This window comes from Cuculus canorus, chromosome 1, assembly GCF_017976375.1.
Source record: "Cuculus canorus isolate bCucCan1 chromosome 1, bCucCan1.pri, whole genome shotgun sequence".
In the NCBI taxonomy this organism is placed as follows: domain Eukaryota; kingdom Metazoa; phylum Chordata; class Aves; order Cuculiformes; family Cuculidae; genus Cuculus; species Cuculus canorus.
In genome coordinates, this window is record NC_071401.1 from 140,593,835 (window position 1) to 140,614,842 (window position 21,008).

General features: G+C 38.4%; 1 protein-coding gene across 7 annotated transcripts in view; it reads left to right on the top strand.

Moving 5' to 3' along the window:
• The window catches only part of EPS8 (epidermal growth factor receptor pathway substrate 8), a 144,222-nt gene that overhangs the window by 101,239 nt on the left and 21,975 nt on the right, over positions 1 to 21,008 (top strand). For 6 of the 7 annotated variants that reach the window (XM_054062543.1, XM_054062534.1, XM_054062575.1 and 3 more), the window contains 9 exons: positions 51 to 124; positions 1,176 to 1,302; positions 3,235 to 3,323; positions 6,889 to 6,963; positions 7,567 to 7,715; positions 10,044 to 10,227; positions 14,493 to 14,626; positions 18,356 to 18,467; positions 19,367 to 19,510. In XM_054062543.1, coding sequence (XP_053918518.1) covers positions 51 to 124; positions 1,176 to 1,302; positions 3,235 to 3,323; positions 6,889 to 6,963; positions 7,567 to 7,715; positions 10,044 to 10,227; positions 14,493 to 14,626; positions 18,356 to 18,467; positions 19,367 to 19,510 — 1,088 coding nt within the window. The remainder of the gene's footprint in view (positions 1 to 50; positions 125 to 1,175; positions 1,303 to 3,234; positions 3,324 to 6,888; positions 6,964 to 7,566; positions 7,716 to 10,043; positions 10,228 to 14,492; positions 14,627 to 18,355; positions 18,468 to 19,366; positions 19,511 to 21,008) is intronic. The other variant, XM_054062582.1, reaches the window with a different exon arrangement.

Genomic DNA, 21,008 nt, shown 5'->3' on the forward strand with positions numbered 1-21,008 from the left:
ACATATTATATTCCAAGAATATGAACTTCTTACTCTCTCATTTTCTGCAGTTGAAAAACATAGACAATACCATGATCATGAAGAAACAGCAGAGATGATAGCAGCCAGGATTGACAGAGATGTTGTAAGTGACAAACTACAAGTAATATTGCTTAATGTCTGTGAATTTTTTCAGCTCTGCTTAGTGGCAAGACTTTATCGACGTGGGAAATTCAGTCCTGGAGGCAAGCTTTCCAGGCAGCCTATGTTTATGCGATAGACCTAAATATGAACAAGTGGTAGTTATTTTTTTTTTCTTAAAAAAAAATTTAAAAAAAAGTGAAAGGAATGAATGTTGATATAAAATTTTCTGCTGCAAAAAGCTAGACATATACATAGTTATTTTGTGTGGTAGACCAAATTCGGCAAATTACAGAAGGATAAAGAATTCCATCAAATTAATGGGACTTAGATATGTACAATATCTGGAAAATAAATGTATGGTCATTTCTGAAGTCAGATCGACCATGTATTTGTGTAACTTAAACTTTTCTGGCCTAGACGCAACAAAGTTGGGCAGGTCCTGTGATATATGTGATACCAAATATTGCCCCATTTGTCGGTTGTAACTTTCTACTTTTTTACTCATCTGTTGCCCTCAGCAACGTCAAAGGGTCTTGAGGAAAGCATGTTGGGCCCTGCTGAGCCGGTGTATGTATGTTTGCCATAGGAGCTCATTCATTCTCCTCCACTTGCTCTAAAAAAAATTTCTCAAAGAGCACTTCTTTATAATATAAACTACATACTGACATTGAACAAATAGCTTAATACTCTGTACTGAAGGAGATGATGAAGTTACACTGTTTCAGAAACTGCTGTCCTTTCAAATAATTAGAATTTTTTCATATACTGTGAAAGAAAATGTAATATGTCAACAAAATGTAGAATCTCAGTCTGAATTTAACAATCTTGTTTCTCATATTTTAAAACTAACAATTGCCCTAAATTTTTAAAAATCTGAGATTTGAAATGCTTTACGGATAAAGTTAGGAACATAATAAATCTCAATATGGAATGTTATAGCATGAACTTTGTTCTGAGGAAGCTGTTCATGCCTGACAGTGTGGTCATTTTGATTTCTGGAGCATTTCAGATATAGATTCTGTAGAAAAACTGTTACTTTTTTTCTCCCATAGCAAATTCTGAACCATATTTTGGATGACATTGAGTATTTTGTTACTAAACTTCAAAAAGCTGCTGAAGCTTTTGCTGAACTTTCAAAGAGGAAGAAAACTAAGAAAAGTAAAAAGAAAGGACCTGGAGGTAGGAATTCTTAATATGCACAATTGTTTTTCTCTAAGGATGATTGAAGTAGCTAGAAAATGTGACTTTTTGTGCTCATTGGTTTGTTTTTGTTTTGTTTTTTTTTTCATGAATGGGGTGATTTTCTTTCACTTTGAGTACAAAAGTCCTATGCAGTATATTCTTAGAGGGAAACCTATGAAAATAATTTGAAATTAGTAGGGAGTGACTAATTAGAAATGTGTCTGCACTATATGCTCACTGTCATGGTTCTATGTTTACAAGATTCTCTAAGCTGGTAAATATATTATGTACTTATGTATTTATAGAGTCATTAGGTTGGAAAAGACCTTAGAGATCACCAACTCCAACCATACCTGTCTACTACTAAATCATGTCCCCAAGCACCTCATCTACCCGCGTATTAAACAACTCCAGGGATGGTGACTCAACCACCTCCCTAGGCAGACTCTGCCAGTGCTTGATAACCCTTTCTGTGAAGAAATGTTTCCTAATGTCCAATGTAAACTTCCCCTGACACATCTTGAGCCATTCCCTCTTGCCCTATCATCTGTCACTTGGGAGAAGAGACCAACTCCTTTCAGGTAGTTGTAGAGAGAAATAAGGTCTCTCCTCAGCCTCCTCTTCTCCAGGCTAAACAACCCCAGCTCCCTCAGCCACTCCTCATAAGATTTGTTTTCCAGCCCCTTCACCAGTTTCATCACTCTTCTCTGGACACACTCCAGCACCTCAATGTTTTTCCCATAGTGAGGGGCGCAAAACTGAACACAGTATTTGAGCTGCACCCTCACCTGTGCAGAGTATAGGGGGAGAATCACTTCCCCGGTCCTGCTGGCCACACCGTTTCTGATACAAGCCAAAATGCCATTGGCCTTCTTGGCCACCTGGGCACACTGCTGCCTCATGTTCAGTCAGCTTTCGGTGAACACCCCTGGGTCTTTCTCTGCCAGGCAGCTTTCAAGCCATTCTTCCCCAAGCCTGTAGTCCTGCATGGGGGTTTTTGTGTCCCACGTGCAGGACTCTGCACTTGGCCTTTTTAAACCTTGTCCCACTGGTCTCAGCCTATTGATCCAGCCTGTTCAGATCCCTTTGGAGACCTTCACTACCCTCCAGCAGATCGACACTTCCTCCTAGTTTAGTGTCGTCTGCAAACCTGCTAAGGGTGGACTTGATCGCCTCATCCAGGTTATCGATAAAGATATTGAACAGAACTGGACCCAGCAGCGAGCCCTGGGGTCACCACTTGTGACAGGTCTCCAGATGGATTTAAAACTCCATTTACCAGCACTCTTTGGGCCCAGCAATCCAGCCAGGTTTTTACCCAGCAGAGGGTGCGCCTGTCCAGGCCAGTGGCAGCCAGTTTCTCAAGCAGAATGCTGTGAGAAATAGTGTCAAAAGCTTTACTAAAGTCCGGGTACACTACATCCATAGCCTTTCCCTCATCCATCGAGTGGGTCACCTTGTCATGGAAGATGATCAGGTTAGTTAGGCAGGACCTGCTTTTCATAAACCCGTGATGAGTGGGCCTGATCACCCGGTTGTCCTGTGTGTGCTGTGAGATGGCAACCAAAATGACCTGCTCTATGACCTTCCCTGGCACAAAGGTCAGACTGACAGGTCTGTAAATACCTGGATCCTTGCTCCAGCCCTTCTTGTAAGTGGGTGTAACATCTGCCTGCTTCCAGTCCAATGGAACTTCCCCAGTCAGCCAGGACTGCTGGTAGATGATGAAAAGAGGTTTGGCCAGCACCTCCACCTTAATACTCTTGGGTGAATCCCATCCGGTCCCGTAGACTTACGAATATCTAATTGGCCAAGGAGGTATCTAATAATTTCCTCTTGGAGCAAGGGAGATACTTACTATATCTATAATATTTGTAGAAGTTATATGCCATTTAAATGGATATATAAAAATGTCATTTTGTTCACCAGAGGGAGTTCTTACTCTCCGTGCAAAACCACCACCTCCTGATGAGTTTATTGACTGCTTCCAAAAATTCAAGCATGGCTTCAATCTTCTGGTAAGTGACTGCCAGTGGATATGGTGGTGTGAAGTATGCAATAACAGATTTTTCCTGGCATAACTGATGTTAAATATAACACAATCTTTGTATTCCCTACCACTGCATATTCATTTGGACGTCAGTTTTGCTGCATTGATTTTCCTATGTTTTATTTTACTAGTATGAAATAAAGAACTAAAATTATGGTGAAAGATGAATAAGAGAAGGAAGAATCAGTAACATGATGGATTTGCTTTGTAGTTATTTTAAGTTGACGTTTCTTGGAGATTTCAGCTATTCCCAAGGGTGTGGATACTTTATTGTTTATATTCCTGAGGGAGCTGCAAAAGGTCATCTTGTTTATGGGAATGCTTTAATCAAGACTTTTGCCTTCTGCTTGACTTTCCCGGTGCCTTGTCTGTGTAGAGAAACGTCGTTGGTCTTGAATGCCCTACTGCTGCCAGCCATGCAGATATTATCACACTATCCAGGAAACTGTGTTGTCTTGGTCTTCACTGCTCTTTAAAATGAGCAAACCCACAAGCATCCTCTTCAAGAATGCTGATGTGCCTGGAAATTGAATCTTGTCTGGTCCTTGGCTGACAGGAAAATAGCTCGCCTGCTACTTGATTGGTTTTGGACTTTCACCTTTTCTTTCTCCATCCAATGTTGAACTGAAACAAGAGCAGAACTGGCCACCTCTGGCCTAGGTTGGCCTTACATGTTTGGGATGTTGCTCCTTAAGTTCTGTACGCAGTGATTAGATGAACATATTTCGTTTTCAGCATTATTGCATTTCTTGTTTTCCTGGTTCTTTAAAGCCTTTTACTTGGAAAAGCTCAGTTTAAATTATAAAAGAATTTCCAGAAACCTCTGTAGGGATTACAACTCTGTTGCGTGCTTGCCAGCATCACCAGCTGTAGCCTTAATTTAGTTTTATTCAGCTATGCCCATCAGGCTCTCTGTGGTTGTTGCCATCATTACATAGGACCTTTCTGGCCGTCCAACAAATTGCTGTTGCTTTATAGGTTTTCAATACTTAGAGATGCTAATTCAAGAGCCTTCTCCTGGCATCTCCTCTTCTGCTATGGCTGTTAAAGGGAGGCAGCAAGTGGGACACCTTCAAAGCATTTACTTTCAGATACTGACTGTCTCTTCCAGTTGCTGTGGAAGCTATGCCAGTGGGGAAAATTGTTCTTGCATTCACTGAGTCAAATCAATTCTTTTTTTTTCTTCCTCTTAGGGAATGGATTCTGATTGCAGGGCTGTCAGAGATACTTAGAAACGCTAAGAATATTTATTTATTTATTTATTTTTAAATCTTATATCGAATGCTGTGATTCTGACCTTAAAGAATTGCTGGTTTGGAGGGGATGGATGTCTTAGAACATGCTGATCTTTCTCATTAATAGTGACTGTAGTGTTCTTTTTTTTCTCTTGTACTTACTATGTTCTACATTTAAATTAGTTTTTCACCCAAGAACAACATGTGTATCTTTGAATCTTTATCTGCTGTGCAGGAGAAGAAGCCATTCTTCATTTTGTATTCAAAAGCATCTAGGACCTGGTTTCTAATGCTGCTCTAGAAGAGCTGTGCTGTAACAGTGCTTCACTTCAGCATCACTGCAGAAGCCATAAAAGCCACAAATTTCACTTCCTGGTGCTTTAGGTCAGACGTGGAGAACTGTATAAAATCAAGAATCTAGTTTAAAAATAAAAGGGGTTGCTAGATGGATAAAGTCTTTGTTAGTAGAATGGAAAATGTTTTAAAACACCATGCTGGAAGCTCCTAGAAAATGCCTACCATCTGTCAAAAAAACTTCAGGAAGACCGCAAGTAGCTTGTTATGACTGAAGAACAATGTATAGGAAGTTATTAGCAGTAAAACCACATCCTTCTCCTTTCTTCATTTGGAGGCACACTCTTGAAGGCTAGATATAAAAGTAGAATGAGGCAAGGCAAAAGCAGTTTAAGGAGCACATGGCAAGATGAAATAAATACTACAGCTTGTTAAAACACATTCTGGCATAATTCTTGCTTCTGGAGCCTGCAGGGTCAACGGGTGATCAGTAATAAAAGAAATCTTCCAAGGAGCTGTTTCAGAGAAAGTATGTGATTTTTTTTTTTTTTTTAAGTGGATGTATACATTTGGAAAAGCTTGATAGTGGACAATGTGTTCTTGAAAACCATTTTTTATGGGAGGCACGAGATTATCTGTTTCAAATTGAAGAAGTGGTGATGGATTAAAGAACATCAAATCAAAATGGCAAATTACAGCCAGATGAATGGAAGCCCTGCTTGAATGGGCACTGTTTAACCATCTATTCCAAAAACAAAAGCAGCAAATCACACAGTACGGTGTGTAACCTCTCTCGAACTGCTTTTCTTCCAGAGGAAGAAAAGTGGTTATGGCAATGCTGATGATAATCTTTAAAGTCGTTCCAAGGATCTGAGGAATTATGACAACTGGGTACCCCTGAGGTACCCACATGTGGGTGCAGTTTGTACGCAGGTATATTAAATCGATGAAGAAGCAAACGCGCATCTTCCAAAACAAAATACTGTCTATGAATATATCAGTTATTTGATTTTGTTTCCTTAGATTTGCAAAACAGATCCACCAAGATTGCACAGCCTGAAGCTTGCAAAGAAACTAAGCTGCCGTGAGGTTGAATGTAGATTCTTAGATTCGTGTTTAGTGAAATAGAAGACAAATTATAGGACTAAAATGCTGATTTTCAAAGTGCAGTAAGTTTATCAGTGAAGTCCTACACATGCCTCTGTAGAGGTCTTTGCTGTCTAACATATTTACAGCTGTTTTGTCAAATGGGGAGTGTACAGTCTACGTATGTAGAAATATCTCATGACAGCAGATAAAGTGACAGATCAAATTCAGTATCGATAGATATGATAGCATCCTGGACAGGTGGGGAAAAACTCTCGTATACAAAACAAATCAGAACAAAATGTTGATGTAATACAGATTGCTGTGAGAACATCATCAAAGGTGATCAACCAAACAAATGTTAAGAACCATTAGGGAAAATAAAAAGACAATTAACAAATGAAGAGCATCAATATGGTGTTATGTTCCCTGACTTTAATTTGTTCCCACTGTAGCAAAATTGAGGAAGGCCCAGGGAGGACAAGAATGCTCAAACAAATTACTTTAGCTTCAGGAAAAAAAAAACAAACCAAAAACAGAGGATGTAATAAATCTGTAAATGGTTATGAGCATCACTGGAAAAAAGCAAGTAGAGAAGGATTTGCTCAGTTTTCGTTTGGAAAAGAACTACAGAATACTAATGAAAGTAAGAGGTGGCAAATTGCCAAAGGAGATGTTTCTTTACAAAGCATATAATTCAGTTGCGGAACTTCTCATTTTGCACAATAGGTGCTAAAGTTACACATGAATTCAAAAGCAATTGAATGAACGAGAACTTGCACATAGCGGATGTTGCAGACAAAACACTAGTTGTAGGTGGGCCTGTGGCCTGACCAGACATGGCCATTTTTATATGAAGTGTTTTTTTGTTATGAAAGTTAAATGTTTCTAATAATATATCATTTTCCCTTCCTCCAGGCCAAATTAAAGTTCCATATCCAGAATCCTAGTGCAGCCGAGCTGGTTCATTTTCTCTTTACCCCATTACACATGGTAAGGTTTCCCAAGTTTCTCAGTGTTTTCTTTCAGAACTTCTGTATTTATATGCTCTGTAAGATTTTCAAGGATAAGATTGAAATGTTGTGTCCCAGGACAATAACTAAGGAGAAATCTCTGTGTCTCTGGATGAGCCTCTCTTTAGAAAATAATTTATATAATTTTCTGCGTATAACCCCATCTATTAAATATCTTTAAGTCATCTTTAGCTTTGTGTGTTACAGTTTGCCATTATAAGTTTAACTAATAATAAAAAATAGAGACAAGTTACATAATGCAGGAGGACAGTTGCAAGCATAGCTAGATGTCTGCTTAATGGAAATATGTATGGTTTTGATCAATAGAGAAAAAATAACATTGCCCAAAGTGGGTCTAAATGGTAGGTGGTTCATTACCAGAATAGCGTTTTTTCTGCAATAAATGGTTTAGTTAATCTGTAGAACATTAAAACGCATTATTAGATTCTCTCAGTTGTGGGAGGTGGATGGGATTTGTGCATAATATATGTTTCCTAGTAGCACTGTAGGTAACTTGGATCCAGAGTAACTTCCTTGCTGACAATGTGTATGTTCTTTCTATTATTTTAATACTTGGATTTAGGTGGTACAGACAACAGGAGGTCCAGAGCTTGCTGGTACAGTACTCAGCCCCCTCTTATCTAAAGATACTATAGATTTCTTGCGATATACTGTCACCAGTGAGGAGGGACAGTTATGGATGTCATTGGGTGACACGTGGACCAAAGCAAGGTGAGAAAAAGCCTTTGCAGATTTTAGAAATGATCTCTAAACTCAGTTTATTGACACAATCTTAGCCAGGGTATCCACCCTCCTATAAACTCAATATAAATCTGTTAGTCTTTGGACTTCTCAGAACTGTTCTTGGAAGTTTTTTGGAAATGAAAACTTTGTCTTTGGTGGGATTTGGGATTGGTTTGTTTTTAGGGTTCTTGAGGAGGAGGGAGAAAATGCAGACAGAAATTCTTGTTTTGTCCATGGTATCAATAACAACTTGACATAATCTCTAGCAGTCTTTTTTTTTTTCTGATCTGTCCCTTGCATGTTTCCAGTTGTTTTTCACCATTATTTTTCTAACCCAGCTGTCTGGTCTCTATTCAAAATCAATTTGAAGAAGCCACAATGAAAAGCAGCAAAATATTGAGCAACAAGACAGAGATTTCTGTTTTCAATTTCCAGTAATTATAAAAAGCTAAAATGTACAATGTCTTCACTTCTTCAAAGGCATCATAATGCCATTAAAAATGCTTATAGTTTTTAAACAATGATTATTGGTTGAACCATGTTACATGTGCACATTTCATTTAATGTATGCACTATTGTGCTTGCGCTTAGCTAAAAAATAACTGTTTTATGCATTTGTTGGTTTTTAGATAAGTGTATGGTTTGAAATTACTTAGGTAAATAGCACATGGAAAAGAAAAAGCTTAAATTAGCGAAGTGTATTTTAATTCTGTAATTAGTGATATATTTGATGATGATGAAGTATGCAATCACTTGGACTGGAAGTGCACCATGTATTTTGTGTTTATTTATTTTTGCTCTTAGATTTCAGATTGGAACATAAACCTCTACCAAGTGGATTTCTTTAATTAATTAACTGATTGATTAAAAAGTAGTTGAGTGTTTTGCTGGTAAAGAAGGCTGCATGGAAAGCCTCAGACTATGGAGTAATAGACATCCTCAGAGTAGAGAGAGTGACGTATGGGTCTTTCCCTTCCTTTTTCTCACTCTATCGCAAGACCAGAAATGTCCAAATAAGGCATTTAGGCCCATTGTTTGGCCTGCTACTACAAAATGAGCTGAAAAGAGGAATTGCAGTTCCTTGTGGTTGCCAGAGAGCTTACCCTAGCAAAAGACCATTCTCTTGCCTTTATCTGCTTCAAGCTGTGCCATCTTCACAGCAGGTTCTCATGGAAGTGGCAGTAGAAATTGCCTCATAGTATTGGAGCCCCATGCAGGGAAAATGAATCACTGGGTGAAATAATGAACTGGTTGTTTTGAGAACTGCCATCCTTGTCTATCCTGGAAGAAGTTTAATGGAAAGAGAGGTAGCTCGTGTTCGTCAGTGAAGAATGAAGCACTTTAGAATATAGTTGGTTGACCTCTGCCGGTTAGAAGTGATGGTCTAACTGATTTCACTGTCCATAGGGACACTGTGGTGTAGTAGGAAAAGTGAATGATAAAACTCGGGGGTTAATGTCTTAGCTCAAGTCTGCTAATTAGCCCTAATAATTGCTGACTGCTCCTGCAGCTTATGTGAGACTGGCAGTATTTGTCACTTAATTTTGAGCAGTGTCAGCAACAAGACTCTTAAAAGACTGTAATGTACCTTTCTGCTTCTTCTTCCACTGAAGATGTAGTACTTTATATTGCAGGACAGTATGTTATGTACAGTGCAAAGGCAGAGCATGAGAGTGTTAACTTACGTGTTTTGTATTACAAGAGGGAATGCTGATGGAACTCTGAGAAGTGACACAGTATTTTAAAAAGATCAAACTGGACTATAAAACAGCAAATGTGATGATAATTCTTCTGGTTTGGGGCATGCAGACTTGCTTTTTTTGTCAGTAAAAGCCATCCTTTAACTCTTTTGTTTAGGTGTCGCTGGGCCCCCTAAGCTTCCATACTTCATACCTGCTTCCAGACATTCTTATAAAGCAGGCCATTTCATTGAAGCCTTGTCTGGTGCTTTCACACAAATAGAGCATTGTGATGTTTTTCCACATCCAACAAGTAAAAAAAAGTCTTAGTTTTGTTTGTGATTGATTCTTCTGTTACTCATCCTTTGCTACAAGACAGAAATTTGTTGTGTTTTACCACAGACAAGTCCTTACTGCAGGAGTGGTTTCTTTCTGCAAGGCACAGCAGGGACTATATGTGCGGTCAATAAATGTTTTCTGCAGATTTTTTGTGTTCTAACACAATTCTTCCTGTACTGTCATCACAGTCTCTCCTCTATACTAGTAAAAATTCTAAATAATTTCAATTTTTAGGTAATGTATTAAACCAATATTGGTATGGTCCCTGATACGGATCTCTAATTTATTTTTCATACAGAGCGGACTGGCCCAAAGACCAATTTATTCCACCTTATGTCCCCCGTTTCCGAAATGGTTGGGAGCCTCCTTTGCTGAACTTCATGGGAGCTCCAAAGGAGCAAGAACTCAATCAGTTGGCTGAGTCTGTGGCAAATGTTGCAGAGCAACAGAGGAAGCAAGAAATGAAAAGACTGTCATCTGAGGTAGGTTACTTGTGACAGTAGTTTATAAATTAGCTGAAGGCAACACTAACTGCTTCCTTAATAAAATATTCTGTGGCATTGTTGGAGTTATCATGCTCTGACATCTCCTACACAGTGCCAACTTGGTATACTTCCATTAGAATTACGTGAAACCAAGTACCTGTTCAGCCACTAAAAATGTGATTAGGAGAAATAGAAGGCTTTTTGCGTACTGCTCTTATTGAAATTGGTGTGCTTTCCTACCTCATTTGGGAGGACGATAGAAACCCCAATGGGTTAGTTTGATTCTTGACGTCTGCTTTCAGATTCCATTGATTTTTGTCATATACACTTCAGGCAGAATTTGAACCAAAGTGTTTTCAAAAGTGCATCCATGCACAGGCACACAGGAAAAAAGAAAAAAATACCACTTTTTAGGGAGGCTGCTTCTTCACAAATGTGGAATTTAATATTCCGTTCATTCATTTCTTGATACTTTCACTGTATTGCAAGAAGGTATTCAGAGATGCTATCGAAGTAATGACGTCAGGTAATTTAGGCCTACTTCTGAAAAACAGCTACCAGTTAGAAGAATTATTGCACAGGGACATTTTTTCCATCCTTTTCTTCCAAGAAATGTGATGAATTTAGCAAAAAATGCATTATCTGTTTAGAGAATGGAAACATGCACCACCATCGAAAGCCTTCAGGGAAACCAGAGTGCTTTTCCTGACCAACTCTGTTGAGAAACAAATGGGCTGACTGTTGAGACTACGCACTCTACTCTTTTATTGGTAGAGCAGGCCAGAAAGTATGCTTTGGTTTATGTGACAATTTTAAGAATAAAAGTGGGTTTGGTTGCTTGTTAGTTCAGAAATTAAAAAAAAAAAATAAAATCTATTGCTGTTTTAGTTTTGGAAGCTTTTTCTTGTTGGGAGTACATAAAATTTAATTTAAAAATTTAATTTATTTTTCTACTAGCTTTAGTTTCAATCAAGTGTTAGCTAGTCCAAGATCCCCTGTCAACAGCTGTGCATCTAAGATTTTTCTAGGTTCGGTCCACTGTCTTTTCCGTCTTCCTAGAGCAATCTACACCAGTATTTAAAGTACATCTTACATGAAGAGTGGCTGAGGGAACTGCGGGTGTTTAGGCTATAGAAAAGGAAGCTGAGGAGAGACCTTATCATGGTGTACAGCTGCCTGAAAGGGGGTTGGTTTCTTCTCCTAAGTAACAAGTGATAGGAAAAGAAGAAATGGCCTCAAGTTACACTAAGGGAGGTTCAGAATAGATATGAGGAAAAATTTCTTTATGGAAAGGCTTATCAGGCACTGGAATGGGCTACCCCAGGAAGTGGTTGAGTCACCATCCCTGGAGGTATTTAACAGATGCGTAGACGAGGTGCTCAGGGATATGATTCCGTAGTGGACACGTACAGTTGGACTCGATGATCTCAAAGGTATTTTCCAACCAAGTGATTCTCTGATTAACATGATACTGGGTTTGATCTTAGTTTTATAGTATAAATATTATATTTTTTAATCTATTAGTGAAAAAAGGCACATACGTAAGAAAACTCAAGGGAAGGACTATTGGCTGTTGTGATATAATGTTCTCTTTCAGACAAATTCTCTTATTTGAGACAACAAAGCTTTCCTGGAAAAAGTTTTATCAAATCTACCCATGGAAAACTTGTCACAATAGAACTTTGTTTCCATTAAAATCTCTGTTAGTTAAAAAAAAAAGCCTGCTCAGTTATAGTAATGAACAAACTGGGTAAAAAGTTGGCCAAGGAAAGGAGGATAACGTGTACGTATTTGATTACTTAAAACACCTTTTGGCTTTCTGCCTGACAAAATATACAAGAGCGAATGCGCCAAAACCTAAGTTATTGCCTGTGATTTGTTTTGAGAAAAATAACGTTTAGTGAAGTTAATGGGAATAGTAATGTGAAATGGAGCTATTTTCATTGCTGTAATGCCCTTTCCTAGTCATCTCTCAGAAAAAGCCTCATCAAACATTTTCTCAGTGTTTCACTACTGCTCTATGTTTCCATGCAGGATTTTTTTGTTTACATTGAGCTCTCTCTAAATGATAATAATAAACAAGGCAAAATAGTGTTGAAAAAAGAAGAGCATTATTTTTTCTCTTTTGATGATTGTAAGAATTTCATTTATATATATGTTAAGATAGATATGATAAGATAGATACCTCCAAATTTGGAGGTAGAGAATTAATGGTGGGATTTTGATTGCTTGCCTTTTAAGGAGTTGATTTTGGTTTTTTATGGTAATGTTGGTTGGATTGGTAGTTGTTTGTGCCAACTTAGTCTCTTTGTCTTAATCTTCAAAAGAGTTTAAAAAAAAAAAACAACCTGAAAAATATGCTAGTTCACTGAATGTATTTTTGTGCCTGGCACCTGGGATGTCAGGCTTTGGTTTCATGACTGTTGCTGACTCCTGCATGGTCTTGGAAAGTCATTTAACCTTGTTACCTTGGCTTCCCACACCAATGCTTCCTCAGCACATCCCTAAGGAGAAGAGCGCTGAGCTGCTTAATAACTGTGGAATGCTGCAGGTGCTCAGCTGGAAAAAGCTGTGCAAGTGCAAAATGCCATTTGTTTCTAGCAACAGGACTGCCTCTGGAGTGGGTGATACCAGAATAATTATTAATTGTTCTTTCATACGTCTGCCATAACAGTTTGCTTAACAAAGAGTGAAGGAAAAATAAGATGAGAATTTAAGTGCTTGTCTCTTGCTGCTAATTGGCTTTGTGTCTCAGCATGACGTTGCTTTCCTGAGGACTGAGGTTGCATGTCAAGAGCTGTGCCACACTGGAAGGGGAGAAGGGGTGCGTGCAGCTGCTCTCCCAGCTGAGCAGAGGCTGCTCTGGTATCTGGCAAAGTGCAATGTGGGTTCCCACTCATGAGAACTTTGTTTTTCTTTCCGCTTCTGAATCTTAAGATGTAGCCACACACACAGCTCCCACTGGAGGGGTTTCGTAGTGGAGTCAGTTCAACAATGAGGACTTCAAATGGCAGTGAAACTATGGGGAACTTGTGATAGAGAGTCCAGTGAAAGTACAGGGATGCAGATAATTAGTGTGTGAAGTAAAATGAGTTCCTGCTTCCTGGATGTCTTTTGATGTAAGGTATAAACTAGGTGACACTTCAGATTTTTTTTCAGAGAGGTCTTAATAATATGTTTTTAAAGAATCTACTATGTTTATGGGAGTATTTGTATGGTTTTAATTTCTTTTCATAAACCCTCAGCCCTGTAAGCAAGTGTCTCTGAGTCCCAGGTTCAGATATTTGGAGGCAGAAAGCAGGTGAAGGGTTTTTATGTAGTCACATGGACAGAACAAACTAACAAAGAAACAAGTGAAAAGAAACACAAACCAAAAAAAAGAACAAACCAGGCTTGGAGATTTCTGATGATTCTTAGCTGTTTTATCTAGTGAAACTGGATGGTGGTGTAAGGAAAAGATCTGGAATGATTAATTTAAATATTGTGGACTCTAGAAATGAACTATGTAACTTGTTTTTGGTTTAGGGAAAGATGGTTACAATAATTCTAACTTGGAAGCAGAGTATCACTGCTGTACTTAAAGCATTTCTTTTTTATTTTAAAGAACTGCTGTTTTAAAAGAATTTCCTAAAACCTTGAATATTCTTATACATGTGCTTATGATTAAATTGTGATTGTTTTCCTTAATTAAAATCCTTGATTATACCAACTATCACATTCCTTTTTCCATTTCTTCTTTGACTATAGTCAAGTTCAGTGAGTGGGTGACATAAATTGGCCACTCAATATTATGAACCTGCAAGACTGATAAATTTGTGTGGGAGGTTTTATTTCTTCTACAGACTTACTGTTACCTACCTAGAGGCTTTAGATGTGCATCTGGTACAAAAGCTTAAAGTGGTTTCTCAGTGCAGTTGATTTTAAAGCCACTCGGCCATTGTTTATAAGTTTTGTTGCTGTAGTGACATCTGAGAGATGGATGACATGGACCTTGCCCCAGAGAACTGTTTTTCTAAAGACTATCCACTGCAATATTAATGCAGTGACATGACTTAGGATAGAAATTCTTTTATTCTTATCCTTTTGATCTCTTTGTTTATGTATTTGAAATGCAGTATTATTAACTTTTCATAGCAGAACAGCAAGCACCTGAGGATGCATGAATGCTGACAGGGACCCTAGGGGTGCTGGATTAAGTGAACTAAGCGTTGCTGCTGATGACACTAATCCACTTTGTGGCTTTGTTTCTTTTTGTTTTCCAGCCTCCCAGTGTTCCCGACTACCCTCCATCCGACGGGTATGCATTCAGTAACACGGTTTACAAAAGAGGGCCTCTGCTGGACCAGGGGGCGGCTGTTGCCGCCTTTAAGCAAACTGTTAGCCGACACGTAGATAGGTAACACTGAATAAATGGCGTATGTGGTGCTGTGGATAACTGTCCCAACTTATTGCTATTGGGATGGTAGTATCTGTAATTACCTCTGGTTGTGTCTGGAGCAGATCATTATTTCTATGGGGAAGCAATTCTGGTTAGTGGTGAGTGTTCTGCTTTTGCTTCTTTAAGGCACATCATTAAGACTCTTCTAATATAATTCTTATGAAACTGCCTTGTTTGTGTGTGCTGTTAAATCGATGCTTTTGTGAAAAATGATATAATGATATTCCAACCAAACTGAGAACACAGAATACTCCTGTTTGGCTTCAAATTTTATTTCTGCTTTGTTTCATGTTTTTAAATATACTCTGCTTTTTTTTTTTCAGAACTACAATGAATGACAAATCTGCTCTGAGATTCATCTGTCCTTGTTTAGAATGATTGATTTGTTTAGCTGCTTATTTAGTGCTCTGTAGTCTCCTGCTTTTGTTTCCTGGGCAGATGCATAAATATCCACTTTTGGAATAGTAACTCCTTGTTTCTTTCATTCATTTTGTAACATTCAAATGTTACAAAAATGCTCCAAAATGTTTGCATAGCAACCACAGTCTTTTTGCACGTTCTCTCATCCCCTTCATTTTAGCCTAAATCTGAATAATTTGACAAGATCAAATACAGTAATCCTTGGAGCCTCAGCCTTCACTGTGGGTAGAATTTATACCAGTACAAACTATGGAAGTAAATCAGTAAAGCAGTGTTGGAATTGCTCCCCCATGCCAAACCATAATTCGTATATAACATATTAAAAACTGTTTTAGCATATGTGCCATGAAAGATGTTTAAGTTTTGGGATCAGATTGCTGGTTAAGACAGCATTAATATAGGTCTTTTAATCAAAACCTTTGTGTAACCCCTGGTTTTGACCTATGTGCTAAAAGAGCCTGTTAACCTGCATGCAAACATATTGCCAGGTGGTGTGCAGAGTGAAGACTCAATTCTTTTCCTGAACTTTGGATTTATTCAAACAGTGACAGCTGTAGTAGTCGTCTCTAATCTTTTACTCAAAATTGGTTACTTACTGGGTTCTTGTCTCAGGACCAGTCAGCTTGAAATCTAAATGATCTATATTCTTATTTCTTTTCTCTCTTATCTGTAATGTGATAAGGCCTGTTTTGTTCTTTCAGAGTAAGAGTATTCCATGCAAATGTTGTTGCCTCCATTTCAGGTTTAGAGAATGGGGCTTATTTCATTGAACTGTTGATGATATCAGTATATCTGGCTGCAACTGAAAGAGTCATCCAAGCCTTCTTTGTGTCGGTTAAAGAGAAATGGGTGTTTCGAGGAAGCAGGTCACGTAAGGTGAAATTAGTCTTTTGAAAGATATGGAATGAGACATGCAGTAGTGGTGCCCATTTCTGTCCACTGATTGCAGGAGGGAGTCTAGATGGCTGGTACTGATGCAAGCATCTACAGTGTGCCTGTATCTCCCAGTATGGGCAAAATGACACAAGCTTCCATTTGTTAATTGGCTCTTGAGACATATACTACATACCTAGTAGGTGCTTATTATTGGAGAAAGATTTCATATGTGTTACCCCAAGTAACTGGCATTTAAAGATAAATTTTAAAGCATCTGTGAAGAAGCAGGTGGAGGAGTGGGTTTAGAGAAGGGACCGAGAAATTCAGGCTGATCCTTTCAGCCTTCATTTGCTGGTGTTTGTTCAGAGCTGGCATTCCTAATAAGCAGGCTGAAGGTACTGACTGTGAGCCACCCGCTACCTTCTAAGGGACAGATAGGGTATGTCTTGTCCAGGGAAATTTTAATCACAGGGAACTTCGGTGAACCTCATTCCAACATGCCACGATCTCCAGTAAGTTGTGCTTTTCTTGGGTGACGTAAACTGTCAGGATCTTCAAACTTTCAGTGTGATATTAGTTATATTGGGGACTCTCTCTGATGCTGCAGGAGTAGTGAATGGTTTTTCAGCAAGCTGTGTGATATTTCACAGTAGCATGCTCCGTAGTTTGGTTTTGTGCTGTCATTTGTGGAATGGCAGCCTGGAAGTCTGTGCAATCCACTAGGCTCTTGAGCAGCGTGCAATGGAGAGCAGAGAGCTGCAGTTATGGTGTATCTGATAGGCAGTAAGAAAACACAGTATAGGATGGTTGAAGGGAAGTGTTGAAAATAGTTGTGCCCCGAGTAAACTGTTTAGCTTGTTAAGCTGGGCTTGAAAATTTACGGTCTCTTCAGAAGCATACGGACATTGCATAGCCCGTGTTCTGGGGATATTGTTATTGACTGCAACAGAGCGGAGTAAATCTTAAATGTAAGAATTTTTAAAAATTCTTCATGAGTTATGTTTCTGGAAGACCACAGCTAGGTGTGGACAAGATGGGAAGACACAGTTAGTGAAATGAGTTTGGAAAGGCAGCTTAAAAATAAAAGTACCTTCAGAAGTACATTAGTCACATCCTGAGACAGTAAGAAAGGAGTTCAAAATTATATGAATTTTGAGTGGGCGGCAGAGAAAAAAGGGATTACTCACACATCATTCAGCCTCATATCAACTGTTTTGCAGGCTGGGGTTCATCTCATGTTTTTTCACTCTCTCCTTAAACACTTTTAGTGTTTTGTCTTTCTTTCAAAATAATCTTTCAATCTAAATATGACTCTCACTTTGTTCTGCTCTTGAAATCAAGTGAGACAGTTCTCCACAGCCATGCAATAGCTAGGTAACTAGTGGATTGCTCAGGCACACCTGGGACCTATGGTTACACAGCACCATCATCAGCAACCATAGGCGTTCGTATCTCTGTGCTGTGGTGTTGTATGCAGTATTTCAAGCCATCAGTTGCTCCATGTTTTGTTGTGTGTTTGGATTTATTTTTTTTTTTTAACTTTACCATCTAGAATGGGTTTAGGTTGTTGGGTGTAATTTGCAATAAGTGAATAATGCTACTGTTTCTTTTGGACCTCTTTTGAGGGGACTGGGGGAACTTCTCGACTTGAAGAGGTACTGTGTCTAAGAAACTAGTAGCTTCTTAACCAAAGGCATTCTGAAGAGATGTTTCTTCACAAAAACAAGGGCACAGAGTCAAACTGTGATATGCCTTGTTCTACAATGATCCCAGTTTTAACTGGCAATAAGTTATTTTTAATTTTCAATTGATACAGTAACTTGAGATTATTAGAGTCGATGCTGTCTTATGGTCATTTAAGAAATGGATCTACAGTAGGTGAGCATTTTTTAGAGTTTAATTCCATGGGTGTTGATGGCAAAAATTTATGCATCTATTATGTGATTGAAACAATTTATGATGAGCACTAGAAATACAGTCTCATACAAAGCACAAGACAGCAATTATATACTAAGTGTAGTCATTTGTTTATATGGTGAATTATTGTGTTACCTGCTGTAGGAAAACAGACTAACTATAGCATACATGTTTATTTTAAAACAATGGCACCTCCTAATCTGTTATCATACATCTTGCAAGCAGTGAGCTGATAAAGATTAACAGTTCTTGAGGTCTATGTAGCTCAACCACATTTTTTTTCCTTTTTTTCTGTTTTTTTTTTTGGCAGTTAAATCAGTGTGTTATGAATAGGTACTTCTGCATTCTACAGCAGCATCATTTATGATGGGTTTTTTTGTTTAAATGTTTTGCAGGTTGTTGGAAGAGGGCATTTTGTCTGTTTTTATTTACTTGAATATCCCATTGAACAATAGTCTGATTTTTGCTTTGCAGAAACTATGAAGCACACAGTAAAGCACAGACCAAGAAATATGCCAAATGCAAGTATGAATTTATGGCAAGAAACAACAGTGAGCTTTCTGTCATGAAAGAAGAGATTGTAGAGGTAACACTTTTGCAAAGAGAAAACATGTATTTTTGGTACTACTCAAAGCTGAGGGTAGTTTTCCTGTGTGCAGTGTGGCTGTCCTTAATGATTACTTCAATGGGTTTGATTTATCTCCCTTGATATGGAAAGTTCAATAATTTGTTTTGCATCATAGACATGACAAATGGAGATTCTATGCTGACTTATGAATTAGTGCTGTACAGATCCAAACTGGAAATCTATTTGTTTTCTCTAATGTTGCTTTTAAAGCCCTCATTTGGTAGTATTTAAATAACTAGCTCTGGGATACAATATTTGTGTATGCACAGGGCACAGTGAAAGACTGTCCTTCGCTGGAAGACGGGCACCCTGACAGCTAGACACATTTGGGAGAGAGGGAGCAACAAGGAGAGAAAATGTTGTGTATGAGATTGCACAGCAGGTAGTCAGATTTCAGACTTCTCCTGGCCATCCTGCTCTAGATCCGTGTTTACCCAGAAATGCGCTCTTTCCAAATCTGTGCTCTTCTAGAATTACGCACTTTTCCTTGGGTTATTAGTAGTTACTTATTCCTTTTGTCACCATGGTATAGGTAGTCTAGATGCTGACTTCTTTGTGCAACCATTTGATTTTCATCTCACTGTGTTGTCTAGCACATGTCTGAGTTTACAGAGTTTTGTTACACAGTGTTTTTCCATGTCTTCAGAGCCATATTTTCAACAGTGGAGTATTACCACTTAGTGATGGTGGTAATCAAAGAAATGTACAGGGGTTTCTTAGGGATTTCACCGTAAGACCTGTTAGCAGTTGCAGGGCCTGGCGAAGTTATGGTTTTATTTTGAAATGATGCACAGTCAAAGTACTGGCAGAGGAAACTTAGAAAAAAAAAATGTAATTTATTTTTGGAATTATTTCAGATTCTGGATGACAGAAAGCAGTGGTGGAAGGTTCAAAATAAAAGTGGCAGCACAGGCTTTGTGCCAAACAACATTTTGGACCCTCTGAGGAATCAAGAAGGTGGTCTAGGATGGTCCGAGCCTGCATATACCCGCACCATCCAGGTACCGTCCTTCTTGTCCTTTTTTTGAAGTGCTCATGTGTGTGTGGAGGAGGAAGAGATTCACAGGAAAGCTAAAATGTCTGCATGCCCCACTGATACATCAAGACATTTGTATTTCTTTTACAGACTAAGGGTGAATTCTGTATTGCAGTCTAACAAGGATAAACTTGATAGAGATACAGCGATTTTTTTTCCTTTAAGGGTTTGGGTTTTTTTCTGATTATTTGCTTAGAGGTGGTAATTGCGATCCTAATGGATGTGTATGCATTTATTTTAATTGCAAATATCCTTTGTGGATTGGTAGCTGTTGATGCCAAAGAAGGAGTTTGAATTATTTAAGGTAGGGTCATCTTTATTTCTCCTAGGAGAGTGAACGCTACCTTTTCTTTTTATTTTCTATCTTTGTGTGTCTCTATCTTAGTCTTGAAAGTATTTAATAATTGTAATTTTGAGTCATAAAAAATAGATGCCTTTGCTTTTGAATTCACAGAGTGGGTATTTTCTACTACTATGTCTGTACATCAATAGCGTTCTGTTCTGCTGACCTAATTTTGATTTTCTTTCTTTCATGTTGTGCTGCAGAATTAAGACTCTTTTTGTTGTTGTTGTTTCTTTTATATGTTGAATAGAGTTAGAGAGTAAAATATTAACACCTCCCACCCCCAAACATCAGTGCAGTTCTCCACCTGAGTGAGGATATACAGGATAAAGTTATAATTTATACTTTTTAGACAACATTTAAGTGGGCCAGAAGCTCATAAAATAAGAGATTGTATTTTCTAAGACCTGTTTCCTTCCTTTTATATCTCGTGTTTTAAAAAGTTTAGGCAAACAAGTTTGGATTAAACAGAAAGTCCAGGCCTGCCTCTGAATCAAACCTTTTTGGTCTAAATGCAAACTAAACTTCTGTTGAAACTTGAAGTTAAATTAAATTAAATTTAATCTAATATTCATTTTTTGTGTCCACACACTCTGGCTGATGACTGAAAATAAGAAGTGCCATAATGTTACTGTTGGCTCTCTGCTGCAGACTCATCTAAAAGTTCCAGCTGAAGCTGTCGCTGTTCTGGATTCTGTGTGCACAGCTATTGAGAGCTGCAGCTTTTGCAGTATTCCCTGGTTTGCCATGGGTATGGAAAACCTCTTAAAAAACAGGTCATATGCTATTTCTGGCCCAATAATGCGGTAGACCTGTCTTGAGCTTGGTGGACATGAATCAGACAGTTTCTTAGTTTTTCCTGTCCCTAATTGTTTGCCTATAACATATGAGCTCATTCTAAATTGATTGTGGTTTTTTGCCTGTCTGTGAAATGAAGCATGCATCTAGAGTGCTTTTCAAATCCTGATTTAAAGATCTGACTCTATTTTTTTTTTTTCCTTTGGATGCTTGTTATTTTGTGCATTTGGAATTTGCCATGAAATCCTGAGCAGACCGAGTACAGTTTTGAGTAGAGGTTCTTACACTCTTCATGTACTGCATGAAGAGGTTCTCACACATG